The 13,100-nt window shown below is 41.2% G+C and overlaps 1 protein-coding gene across 1 annotated transcript; it reads right to left on the bottom strand.

Annotated features, from left to right (window-relative positions):
• Positions 1–382: 382 nt before the first annotated feature.
• On the bottom strand, positions 383–10,176 carry LOC139310698 (keratin, type II cytoskeletal 5-like). Its single transcript, XM_070934908.1, has 9 exons — positions 9,661–10,176; positions 7,546–7,760; positions 6,606–6,666; positions 6,056–6,151; positions 4,846–5,010; positions 3,974–4,099; positions 2,160–2,380; positions 1,514–1,548; positions 383–576 (listed from the first exon to the last, which is right to left on the bottom strand). The coding sequence occupies exons 1-9, from the start codon at positions 10,174–10,176 to the stop codon at positions 383–385; spliced, it is 1,629 nt and encodes a 542-aa protein (XP_070791009.1).
• Between the last annotated feature and the right edge of the window lie 2,924 nt (positions 10,177–13,100).

Genomic DNA, 13,100 nt, shown 5'->3' with positions numbered 1-13,100 from the left:
GCTGAGACTAATTTTAAATGAATTGCCTCATAATCATGTTTTTATTGGATATGCACACCGAAAAGTAAAGCCATATTTCAAAGTACAGATTTCAAGCATTAAAAAAAAAAAACAATACAGAAGATTATCTAGTTTACACAAACCTTGAAAAATGTAGAAATCTAACTTGGTTGAAAGAAGGAAGAATAAGAACACAAGCCTATCCTCTATACAGTTTGACTCATTTGAAAAGCAGAGCGCTGTTGACATACAATCAAAGAAATGGCCTGTCTTACAAAATTTGAACACGGAGCAAAGGACAGATGTATGAATACTGCACGGAGAGGTCCAGGGAAGACATGGTCCACATGTTTCATTTTTAAAAGTACAAGGAATTGGATCTTTATCTTATGTATCTTGTCGGAGGACAGGAAGCGAATTTCACGCTAGAACAGCTGCCATCTCCAAGATCTACAATGTTGCTGCTGCCGCCACCGCTGATTGCAAAGCAACTACCTCCACGCATGCTGAGGCCGCTTCCATAGCCAAGACCGCTGCCGGCAGCAGATCCTTGTGAAATATGTGAAGAGGTAACGGCTGCGAAAAGAAGAGACAGAGAAGAACCTGGGTATTTTCTGTTCTAAGAAAGGCAGCTACTTTGTGGAAATTATGGGAAGGGTGATCTCTACAGACTCTGTTAAGTCCATCCTTCCTAAAATGGGACCTTCAAACGTTTCCCCCAAGTGAAAAAAAATTAAAACCTCTTTATTTATTTTATTTCTCCATGGTGCCAAAGGTCAGATGAAAGAGTATGATGATCTCGCTTGAGATCAAATGCAAGAAGGTCACATGAGATCTGAGGATGAAATTACTAATATTTTGCAAAGATTTGGTGGTGATCAGAGTTCCGACAAATTCGCTTCTTGCTTTCTGAGGCCTGAAAAATTGGTCAAATCCTGTCCTACAGCATTCTATAGGGTGTTTAAAATGGAGATAGATGCAGATTTTCAGCCCATGCCTATGGCACTATATTGGCCAGAGGTGATATTTAGCAAGTTCTGACCAGTTCTAGAGAACCGGTAGCAGAAATTTTGAATAGTTTGGAGAACCATCTCTGACTGGCCCCGCACCCATCTAATCTCTGCCTCCCGAGTCCCAGCTGATCGGGAAGAAATGGGGATTTTGCAGTATCCTTCCCCTGGAGTGGGGAGGGATTGGAGATTTTACAGTATCCTTCCCCTGCCACGCCCACCATGCCATGCCCACCAAGCCACGCCCACAGAACCGGTAGTAAAAAAAAATGAGTCCCACCACTGATATTGGCATAACACACCAAGAACTTTGCTGTGTTGCTGCTAGTGTAATTGTTGCAGCTGTAATTGCAAAACCAACAATTGCAGGGGAAGAGGCAGGGCAGGAGGGTTGAGGGACAGCAGAAAGGACAGATGTCTCTGTCTAAATAGAAGCAAGGAGCCTTTTAATCACCACTGTACAGCAAATGTCTTATAATGTGGATATTCTTCAGTATACTTACAGATGTTCACCGCATCTGCTGCATCATTTGCCAATCTGTAGGAAACAAAACAGAAGTCAAGCATAAGTAAGAATTCAAATGTATTCTGAGCATATATACCATGTTCCCCGAAAATAAGACCCTGTCTTATATTTTTTTGAACCCCGAAATAAGCGCTTGGCCTTATTTTCAGGGATGTCTTATTATTTTGGGGTGAGTGGAGCAAGATGTGGCTCCTCTTGCCGTCTTAGCTGATTTCCAGCTCTGCGTTTAGATATTTTTGGGGAGGGCTTATTTTCAGGGGGAGGCTTATTTTAGCGCATGCACTCAAAAGCCCAATTGGGCTTATTATCAGGGGATATCTTATTTTCGGGGAAACAGGGTAAGTTAACTGAAAGAAAAGCAATGTTGTATGACTATTGTTGCAAAGTCATCAAGTCCTTAAGGACACTGAAGAATGAACTTAAAGGGAAAGAGGCTCACTGAACTAGATGCTAATGGGAATGGAATTTTGGGGGGAGATTGTGGACTGAACCCAAGGTTACTGGAGGCCATACCATACATATTATTCCACTATTCAAGTAATAATAGTAAAAAGATAAACTTTTAAAAGACTAGTACTAATAAAGAGTTTGTAAAGATTCTACTTAGATGGACTATCACTGACCGATATTCTTCTCCTTCCAGAAGTTTACTGTAGGTAGCAATCTCAATATCCAGGGCGATCTTCACATTCAGTAGCTCTTGGTAGTCCTTGAGTTGCCTGGCCATTTCTTGCTTGGCTTTCTGAGCGGCATCCTCAAGGTCAGCCAGTTTCTGCCTTGAGTCTTTGAGTGCCAGTTCACCTCGGTCTTCTGCTTCAGGAGCCTTTGCCTTTAGGTTAGCACACTTAAGGGAGGAAGGAAAGAGAAATTCGCATAGAAGATCATCTCTTCAGAAGAGAATAAAATATTTTCAGTTACATTATCCCATAAGCAGATATGATAAACTTATGTTGGGCCAAGACCCATCCTTGGGCTTTTGTAGGATCTCCAAGGACACCCCAAAATGTTAAGGGATTCCTGCTCCAGACATTGTAGGATCTCCAAGGACACCCCAAAATGTTAAGGGATTCCTGCTCCAGACATTGTAAGCATGGATGGTACTAATGAAATAATATGACTTCCAACTTTGGAAGAGCCCTTTTGAATATAGAGTCATAGGGCTGGAAGGGATCTTGAAAATCTTCTAATTGAACCTCCTGCCCAAGTCAGGAGTCCTTACAACCAGTGTGGACAAATTTTCTTGAAAGCCTCCAGTGATGAAGCACACACAAATCTGGGAAGGTATTTAAGCTTGCAATGAAATGGGATATTTTCAGCATCCTGTAGGCAGCAATTGTTCTGTTGCATTGTAACTAGGGATAGGATTTCCTTTTTCCTAACCATTTCTAGTTAGTGCATTAATAGGATCAGCCATGTTGCTGTTGCTTTTTGCTTAGAGAGGATGGAGTGTGGTATAAATGGAAAGTTGAAAGGAAAGAAGAAGTCCAGGGAGAAGATGGCTGCTTGCATTAATATGCTGGCCAGGTGAGTTTAGTAATTTACAATGCCAATTAAAGGGTAAAGGTAAAGGTTCCCCTCGCACATATGTGCGAGTCGTTCCTGACTCTAGGGGGCGGTGCTCATCTCCGTTTCAAAGCCGAAGAGCCAGCGCTGTCCGAAGACGTCTCTGTGGTGATGTGGCCGGCATGACTAAACACCAAAGGCGCATGGAATGCTGTTACCTTCCCACCAAAGGTGGCCCCTATTTTTCTACTTGCATTTTTTATGTGCTTTCGAACTGCTAGATTGGCAGAAGCTGGGATGAGTAACGGGAGTTCACCCCGTTACGCGGCACTAGGGATTCGAACCGCTGAACTGCCGTCCTATCGATTGACAAGCTCAATGTCTTAGCCACTGAGCCACCACATCTCTCACTACCAATACTAATTAATAATAATAATAAACAATACCAATTAAGTGGCAATTAATTAATTAATTATTAATGAATGAATTAGACTTACGACTATTTGTAAAAGAATAATTGGTTTTGTGAAAGTTATGAGGATGAGCAACACCAATGCTGTGCTATACTTTGTTTTGCAGGGAAGTAATCTAAAAAGGGAATTGTCTTCTCAGCATGTCCTCTGTGTTTCACATACAAGTATTGCTAAATTTGAATTTAAATATATGCAATAAAGTAGCAATCTATTAAGATAAAAAAAATAAAGCATTTCAATAGCAATATCACTTAGACTTATATACTACTTCATAGTGCAGCCCTGTCTAAGCAGTTTACCGAGTCAGCATATTGCCCCGAACAATCTAGGACCTCATTCAACCTGGGAATAATCTTCTAGGAATGTAATATGATGACATCTTACGATGTTCTTTCAAGCCAGAAATGTGGCTGAGCCATACCAATGTATGATCACAACTTTGGGAGAATGCAGAAACCTACCTGCTTTTTCACACTTTCAATTTCAGCCTTCAGCCGCTGGACATGTCGGTTAAATTCTGAAATCTCATGCTTGGCGTTACGAAGATCATCAGCATGCCTTCCTGCAGTACCCTGGAGTTCCTCGTACTAAAAAAAGTGGAAGGCAGCTACTGTTGTTTAATTATTTAATTAAGGGAGGGAGTTAGATTGATTCATTTGTGAGAGTGTATATATCTGTTTGTCTATTGGCCTCCCGCTATCTGGTGCCTCAAGATATTTTGCATCACAAATCTTACGTTTGCTTATTTGTTTATTTACATTTCACGAGTCTAAACCACCCATCTCCCTACCAAAGAGTGGCTCTGGCTGATGTACAATCTAATATGACCAATAACTACAACATTAATTAACACTAAATTTAAAAACTAAATTAGGGCCAAACATTTTAAAATTATAGAAAAAAATGACAAGCATCAAAGGGCAAAAAAATCCTAAAATGGTATTAAAGTTGGATTATTACATTTCCCAAACTGGGAATTCTAGCCGAGAAGTAGGAAGATTGCACTTGAGGACACCTGGCTGGGAAAGCTGCAATATATACATCTACCACAATCTCTTTTGGGGAAAGTGTCTTTCTAAAAGTGTAACTGCAACAAATTCAAAAGGAAATAGGGAAGAACTCTACAAGAGGCCAAAGTGACATGCTGTTTCCCCGACTGCTAATAGGTTTACAATAAATGATTGGTGGGACAAGGAGAAGAGGCAACATCCCTCCAACTGGTTTGGCTTTGCTAATTCCAATTTTGGAAGAAAGCATTTGGCCTCCCCTTACAGCTTATTCACTGTAAGGCAGCAACAGCTCACCCACCCAACTTTTATGGATGACGATTTACCTTGCTTTGGTACCAAGCTTCAGCCTCCGCCCTGCTTTTCTTGGCAATGTCTTCATACTGGGCTTTGACTTCAGCAATGATGCTGTCGAGGTCCAGGTAGCGATTGTTGTCCATGGACAAAATCACAGAAGTGTCAGAGATCGTCCTCTGTAGATCTTCCAGTTCCTGCACGTGTGATAGGAATAGTCCACTCAGGAAATATACACAAATATACACTCCTTGGCAACTGCCTAATTCAAAATTTAGAGCAAGTGGTCCTTTCTATCAGGTAAGTAAGGAAATTGGAAGGGGTGTTCGTTTTGCATAATTTCTTTTGTTTCCCAAATTACTTTCAACTTTTTTCTAATGGTCATGTTTTTTTTATCGAAAATACAGTTGACTAGAAAGGACAAGTTGGGATAAAAGCTATTAAAAAATGTCTATGGAAAAATCCAAAGAACTGCACAGGGCACAGAATCCTCAGCACTGTTTTCCTAAAAAGTCATCTTTGTCCTCCCAACTTGTTAAATTTAAGAATCTATTGTCTAGGTACAATCAATTATTTGTAACTTGTACAAGGCAGTTTTGGGGTTACCAAATGCTGTGCCAAATGCTTCCTGTTCAACTGGTATTTTGGCTGATCCTGAACAGCTTAAACTTATTTTAACAAAATCATATTTTACATTTCATTCTGCAGGTAAACCTATGCAGATAAATTTATGACTGATGCAGTGCTGGTAGATCAGTAATTTCCATGGAATTAATAAAGGATCAGGAAATGGAGTAAAAGAATATGGAATGACTCTTCCTGATGACAGCATTTATCATTAGAGCTTGGGATCCTGGAACTGCAGGATTTCTTAAATAATTCTTAATTAACTCTGAACCAATTTTGAAATTCTTATTGTTCTTTAAACTACTTGAGGAATTTTCAACTTCTTTTGATTTATATTTCTCCTTCCTTCCTTCCTTCCTTCCTTCCTTCCTTCCTTCCTTCCTTCCTTCCTTCCTTCCCCCCTCCCTCCCTCCCTGTTATAACAAAATACGCTACAAAGCAATGCTTTAGAACCTTGTTTGAACTATCATCTTATCTAGAGGTAAGTGGGAGGGGACTTTTAATACTTAAAATAGTTCCAAAAAGTAAATAAATATTGTAGCTATCTCTTTGGCAGGACATACAGTATATTTACATAATATAGCGCAATTCAAAGAAAATGATACTGACCCTTACTGTTTCATATAGGCGACTGAGAAACTCTATCTCGTTAATTAAAGTTTGAAGATCAATTTCTAGTCTTGTTTTGTCTATGTAGGCAGCACCCACTTCCTAAAAAGGAAACACTGAATTTAATGGTGAAAAGTTAAAGGACTGTTTATTAATGGATTATTGTTTCCTGATTATTTTTCGGTATGAAAATACAAACACACACACATGTATACTAATTGTACTTGTTTCTGGGATAGTCCCACCTTTTAACATCACAGCAAGGGCTGCCTTTCTGCAAAGTAGCTGCACTGCAGACAAACCAGGGGTGAAATCCAGCAGGTTCTGACAGGTTCTGGAGAACTGATAGTGGAAATTTTGAGCAGTTCGGAGAACCGGCAAATACCACCACTGGCTGGCCCCAGAGTGAGGTGGGAATGGAAATTTTGCAATGTCCTTCTCCCCCGGGGTGGGAATGGAAATTTTGCAATATCCTTCCCCTGCCACGCCTACCAAGCCACGCCCACAGAACCAGTAGTAAAAAATATTTAACTTCACCACTGGGACAGACTCTCACCTTCTTGAGGATTACAAAGTCATTCTCTGCTTCCGCACGCTTATTGAGCTCATCTTCATACCTATTTGGGGAGGAGAAAATAATAACACCTACTTAGAGAAATCTAGTAAAGCTGCTGCACTTCTTAAATGTTTTTAAAAGGGTCCTGACTATATCCCAGGAGTGATTCTCAGATATGGCTGGTCAATTATCACAAAACGGTCTGAGAAAATTTGCTTTGTTACCCAACTGGACCTACAAGGCCTGAAGGAGGACAGACAGATAGAAAGATGGACAAAGTTTTGAGTATTTCATTCCCTGCCAACATTCTGTAGTTGGGGGTGGCTTAGGCTTGCCATACCTGGACTGGACAAGGCTGAAGAATCATCTGCAAAGAGTTAGCAGTCCTATGATTCTCTGTGTCAATGTAACGATAATCTGAATTTGTGCAACCTGGGAATATTAACTATGCTGAGATCCCAGGGAGTTTAAATCCACCTACACCTGTTGGCCAAGAGCCAATCTGTAGTTCTTTGATCCGCTCACACCTAGCTTGTAAACTACCTCGGCACTTTTGTCTTTAACAGAACCTGTTGTGAGATTCTTAGGTGCAATATCAGCAAAGGGTGTAAATGAGGGAGCAAAGCTGAATGGCTAAAAACTTTAAGAGCCACTTTGGGATAGTAGTTAAAGCACCAGACTCGTAACTGAGAGATTGTGACTTTTAAATTCCATCTTAGGTACAAAGCCAAGTCAATGACTTTGGGCCAGTTACTCTCAGCTCTAGGAAGCAAGTCATGGCAAACCACTTCTGGAAAACCTTGCCAAAAAAACCCACAAGGGCCAGTCCAGGCCATTGCCTGACATAAAAAAAAAAGAGCCTTGACTTGCTGGCATACACATGCATAAAAGAGGGAGTAAGATGAAACTTGGAGCAAAACTGAAGGTTTAAAGGTCTTACTTGCTCTTGTTATCCTCTACAAGGTTTTGGGTTTTAAGTAGCTCTCCATCCAGCCTTACTTTGTCCTTCTCCAGATCATTCAGTTCTTTCCTAAGAGTGTCGATGTAACCATTGAAAAGTTCCTCAAGGTTACTCTTCACAGTTTTCTGGTCATGTTCCTGAAGCAGAGCCCATTTTGTTTCCAGCACTTTATTCTCTTGCTCAAGGAAACGCACCTGAGGCAGAAAGACACGAATTTGGGGGTTGGAGGATTAAAGAGGCAAATCCTTTTGTAATTCCTGACATAGTTCTCAAATTGTTTTGATGTATTCTTGAGCAGATTTTACAAAAAGTCTACTTTTTTCTTGCATTTATTTCCTTCCTTCCTTCCTTCCTTCCTTCCTTCCTTCCTTCCTTCCTTCCTTCCTTCCTTCCTTCCTTCCTTCCTTCCACCTGGCCCCAATAGTTAGCCTTCCTGTATCTAGTCCCCTCTAGCTATGAGTTCACTGTATGACCTTGGACCAGTCTCTGTCTCCCAATCCAACTCATCTCACAGGGTTTTCTTGAGAAAATAGAAGGAGAAAGATGTGTAGGATATGTTCACTGCCTTGTGTTATTTGTAAAAATAATAAAGGTGGTATACAAATAAGTAAATATTCCTCTAGACTAGTTTGTGTATGGGAGTGTAGTTACCCATGCAATTCTGTACCTCACCAATGCTCCAATTCTCATCCCAAAAAGTATCCCATTATTGCATAAATATTTCTAATAGACACTTTGAAATGAGGTAAATTGCGATTGTAGATGAATGAGTGAATGCAGGAATGAGTGAATGAACTCTAAACCTACTCAGGCATCTTCTTGCACACACTTTGAGTGTGATACCTGCCTCTTCCATATCTCACATTACTCATCATGACCTAATTCTTTCTTCAACTCTGCTAAAGTTTTTTCTCTGAGCAAGAACTACATCATATCTGCATGTTTTACATTTCTAGGCTAAAGGGTCATAGTTATGTGTTTCAAAGCAGTTTGATTCATGGTTACTAGTCAGGAAAAAAAGATTCTGTGGCTCCAAATTCCACCTCAGAGTCACGCCTTCTCAATGGCCACCCCAACCTTTTGAAACAGCCTCCTAACTGAGATCTGACGGATCCCCCTACCCTTTTGACCTTCTCGAAGGTTGTGAAGACCTGGCTCTTTCCCCACACATTGGACTGGGATGGGGATTGAGCAATGAGGACGATGGTCTGGCACCTGGGGGGAGAGTACTTTTTCTTTTCATTTGCCTGTTCTGTTTATTTTGTTTTCCTAAATATGTCATTTCAATCCTCTAATATATGCTTTGCTAGTATCCCACACATTTTGCAGAGATGCTTGGAGACGAAGCCATCCAAAAGAAAAGCAATATACATTCTATTCAAATAGACATTTGTCGTGGTCAAGAATAGATATGATGTGGATGTCAACAGAATTAATAGCTAAAATACAAGAGATTGAGATTGAAACAAATGTATGGGCAGACCACAACCCAATAATAATGACATGGAAGGGGAAAAAAAGAAAAATGAGATGGACATTAAATCAAAACTTATTAAATGAAAAAAAACTTTCAACAATATATGGAAAAAGAACTGACTTCTTTTTTTTTACTTTTTCTTTTCACTGTTACGAGATAGATGGCCATATAAACCCAATAAATAAATAAATTGAATAAATAAATAAATAAAACATACATACATACATACATCATACATACATACATACATACATTTTGTTTGATTAGACCTCATTTCCCCATTATTACTATATAGTGAGAAACTCTAGTGACCTACTGAGATTTGTGTCAGAGAAAATATAATCTTAACTTTAGAATTGTTTCCAGTCTCTCTTTCTGCAACAGGAAAAAGAAATCCCCACAGCATTACTCCAGTTAGGCTGCTACTGCACGTGCAGCAGTAAAACGGGGGAAAAATTTGCAGCTCTGTCATCTCACCTACAGTAGCTGGTGCCAGCCAGTGATAAATAACAGCTGTAATGACATGAGCAAAAATTGAAGAGGAGCTGGAGGAAGGCTCTTGAGCTCTTTCCCAATCCAGGGCAACCTGAAATAATAAAGCATTTATTTATTCTCACCTTATCTATGAAGGTGGCAAACCGGTTGTTGAGTGTCTTGATCTGTTCTCTTTCTTCTTTGCGAACCTTCTCTATGGTGGGGTCAATCTCCAGTTTGAGAGGCACCAACAGGTGGGGATTGATAGTTACTCTTTGGATTCCGCCTGGTGGGCAAATTGGGAAGCCAGGGTTCCCTCTCCCTCCACCAAAACCAGCTCCACCTAGCCCATCGCCTCCACCAATACCACCACCAACAGCAGAGCCACTACAAACTCCACCACCATACCCAGAGCCTCCACCGATGCCACTGCCATAACTGCCTCCAATCGCGATTCTCCTGAGTCCACCAAGATTGTAAAGGCTTTGGCTGCCAAAACCAGCCCCACCGGCCCGTCCCCAGCCAGCACCTCCTGTGCCACAGCTTCCACCTCTGCCCACGCTTTGTGAGCTCCAGTTGGTGCGATACAAGTTAGGTAGGATGGCAGATGAGTTACTGAAGCCTCTCCTCTGAATTCTGATGTTGGCTCGGTGAGACATTTTAAATGGTGAGGAGCTGAAGAACAAAGATGCAGAAAGAGATACAGGGAGAAAGAGAGGACACAGTCTGTGAAGCAGAGGCAGGTGTAGTTTTAAGCTCTAGGTTTTAAATTTTCTTTTATATATATTGTCAAGGAAGTGGGATTGGTTGTGATTGCACATGATCATCTTTCCAAATAATGTCACTGGGGATGCGGCCCTCAGGCTTTTCGAAATGGGAACAGTCTGTCCTTCCATAAGCACCTCACATAAAGGCTAAATGGAAGTGCAACCAGCTAAAACATGCTGGCTTGTCATTTGGGAATAATGAATACTTTTCTTAAATTAAGCACTAAATGATGGAAATGAGCCAGAGAAATGTATCCAAGGAGGAACAACAAGGGGAAAAAAAAAAACCTTAGTGGGAAATCTTGTTCCATGTAAGTTGCTCTAGCTTGTGAGGAAGATGGTCTGGGAGTGATTTTGGATTTGCAGCTCCTGCTTGAAGACAATGTGGCTAATAGGCCCTATCTTCATCCTGTGTACTAATTGTACTTATTGTTTGATTGCAAGGCCCTTTAGACAATAACTCATGCCGTAATCACCACACATTGGATCAGTGGTGAAATCCAACTTTTTTTTTACTACCGGTTCTGTGGGTGTGGCTTGGTGGACGTGGTGTAGCTTGGCTTGGTGGGTGTGGCAGGGGAAGGATACTGCAAAATCCCCATTCCTTCCCCACTCCTGGGGGAAGGATATTGCAAAATCTCCATTCCCACCCCACTCTGTGGCCACCCAGAGGTGGTATTTGCCAGTTCTCCGAACTACTCAAAATTTCTGCTACCAGTTCTCAAGAACCTGTCAGAACCTGCTGGATTTCACCCCTGCATTGGATTCCTGCATTGTACTCTATATACCCTTAAAGACCATTTGGAAGTAAAAGCTGGTACAAAATTCAATGGTACAGGTATTGTTGGGCATGCTCCTATAGCTCCATTGCTCTACAAGTTGCATAGATTACTGAAGGGCTTTTGGTAGCCAATTCACTTTTGTGCTCACTATTACCTACAAAGCCAGCCTTTCTTGGTAGAGAGCCAGGGTATCCAAGGACTGTCTATTTTACTGATGGCTAACCTTTTCCGGACCAAGTGTCCAAAGCCCCAAAATGCAATGCATATGCGCCCCCGCATGCACGCATGGGCCCCCACATGCGCCCCACCCCCTGCATGCGTATGCACTCCTGCACGCTCCCCATGCATGCGCCCTGACCCCTGCACGGACCCCACCCCCCGTGCATGCTCGGCAGAGACCTGATGACCAGCATGCATGGCGGAGCTGAACTGGGGCATTGGCTCACGTGCCCACAGAGAGGGCGCTGCATGCCACCTGTGGCACGCATGCCATAGGTTTGCCATCACGGGTCTATTTCATATACTTTCTGCCTCTCCAGTAAAATCAAGCAGAGTTGGTTTCTTCAGGTCCCTTCTATCAATCATTGTCACCAATTGGGACATAGGAAGCATACCTTCTCTTTCATAATGTCTGAACAACATCATACCAGAAATTGCTATGGCTTTCCACCCAAGTGAGGTTCTGGAAGTCTTTAATAATATGGTTGTTTCCCCAGGTCTGGATGTATATTGGCGGGATATTATTAAGCAGTCACTCTAGTTCCTTTTTATTGTTGTTTTTTTTAAGCTGCCCATGCAGAGTGAATCTGGAGTCTATTAAATAATTAACTAAATGGATCCATACCCCAGAGACAGATCAATAAAATAATAATAATTTCAATAAAATTCTGACAATCTTACATAAGGTTGCCAAACATCCAGAATTTATGAGATCATTTTTAAAAACCCACTCCACAGCAGAAATTGTGTTGGAAGTGGCCTGATATCATCACTCACTCTCTTGCAACATGTGAAGCAATTCAACAATCCAAAAAAAAAAAAAAAAAGCCCCCCAAAAGCCCCACTGCAATCATCTCTGTGTGTACTGGGAGTTTTTTTTTTTGGGGGGGGGTGCGCTTCAAGTCAATCCCAACACCTGGCAACTTTATGGAGAGCTCCATGCCATTTCCTTAGCAACTCTACACAAGTTGGTTGCCATTATCTTTGGAGATTTATTTTTTTCTACTTCCCAGTCCAAGGTTGAGAGAGTGACTGGTGCAAAGACACACAATTGGCCTCTATGCTTAACTAGACCTGTCTGCTCTCAATCCATCACCTTAACCATTTATCACTCTCTTAACTTGGGATTAGATTTCATTCAACACTTATTCCTGAGTAACTATGCAGTGGACTGCATGGTGAGGCTTCAGATAAATATTTACCTCAGAGTACATTCCACTGAATTCCATGGTGTGTGTTTGTCTGTGTGTATGTGTGTGTATGTGTACATGAAACTATCTGAAAAATATTTATATATTGTATTTAGGGATGACATTAACTTGTCTCTCCCAACCCAATTTTCCTTAGTTAGTTTATATAGCCTAACCAACCTATGTCCAGCTGTTTTCTTTTCCTGGCAAGCCAGATATTTCTCATCCGCCAACCTGCAATGATTTTATTTGGTTTTTGTTTGTAGCTGCTTTAGTTTGGTTTTTTTTTTTTTTGGTTGCCTTATTTGGCTGGTTTTGTTTAGTGTAGCAGGTCGACTTCCGACCACAACTGAACCCTAAATTTCTGTTGCTAAGTGAGACAGTTGTTAAGTGAGTTTTGCCCCATGTTACTATTTTTCTTGCCACAGTTGTTAAGTGAATCACTGCGGTTGTTAAGTTAGTAAGATGGATGTTGAATGAATCAGGCGGCCCCCTTGACTTTGCTTGTCGGAAGATCGCAAAAGGTGATCCCATGACCCCAGGACACTGCAACCGTCATAAATATGAGTCAGTTGTCAATCATCTGAATTTTGATCATGTAACCACGAGGATGCTGCAACAGTCA

The sequence above is a fragment of the Pituophis catenifer genome, unplaced genomic scaffold (assembly GCF_029215685.1).
Source record: "Pituophis catenifer annectens isolate HBS135680 unplaced genomic scaffold, rPitCat1.0.hap2 SCAF_2, whole genome shotgun sequence".
Lineage (NCBI taxonomy): Eukaryota > Metazoa > Chordata > Lepidosauria > Squamata > Colubridae > Pituophis > Pituophis catenifer.
Note: the sequence above shows the minus strand (reverse complement) of the source record. Positions and strands in the feature narration are given on the sequence as shown.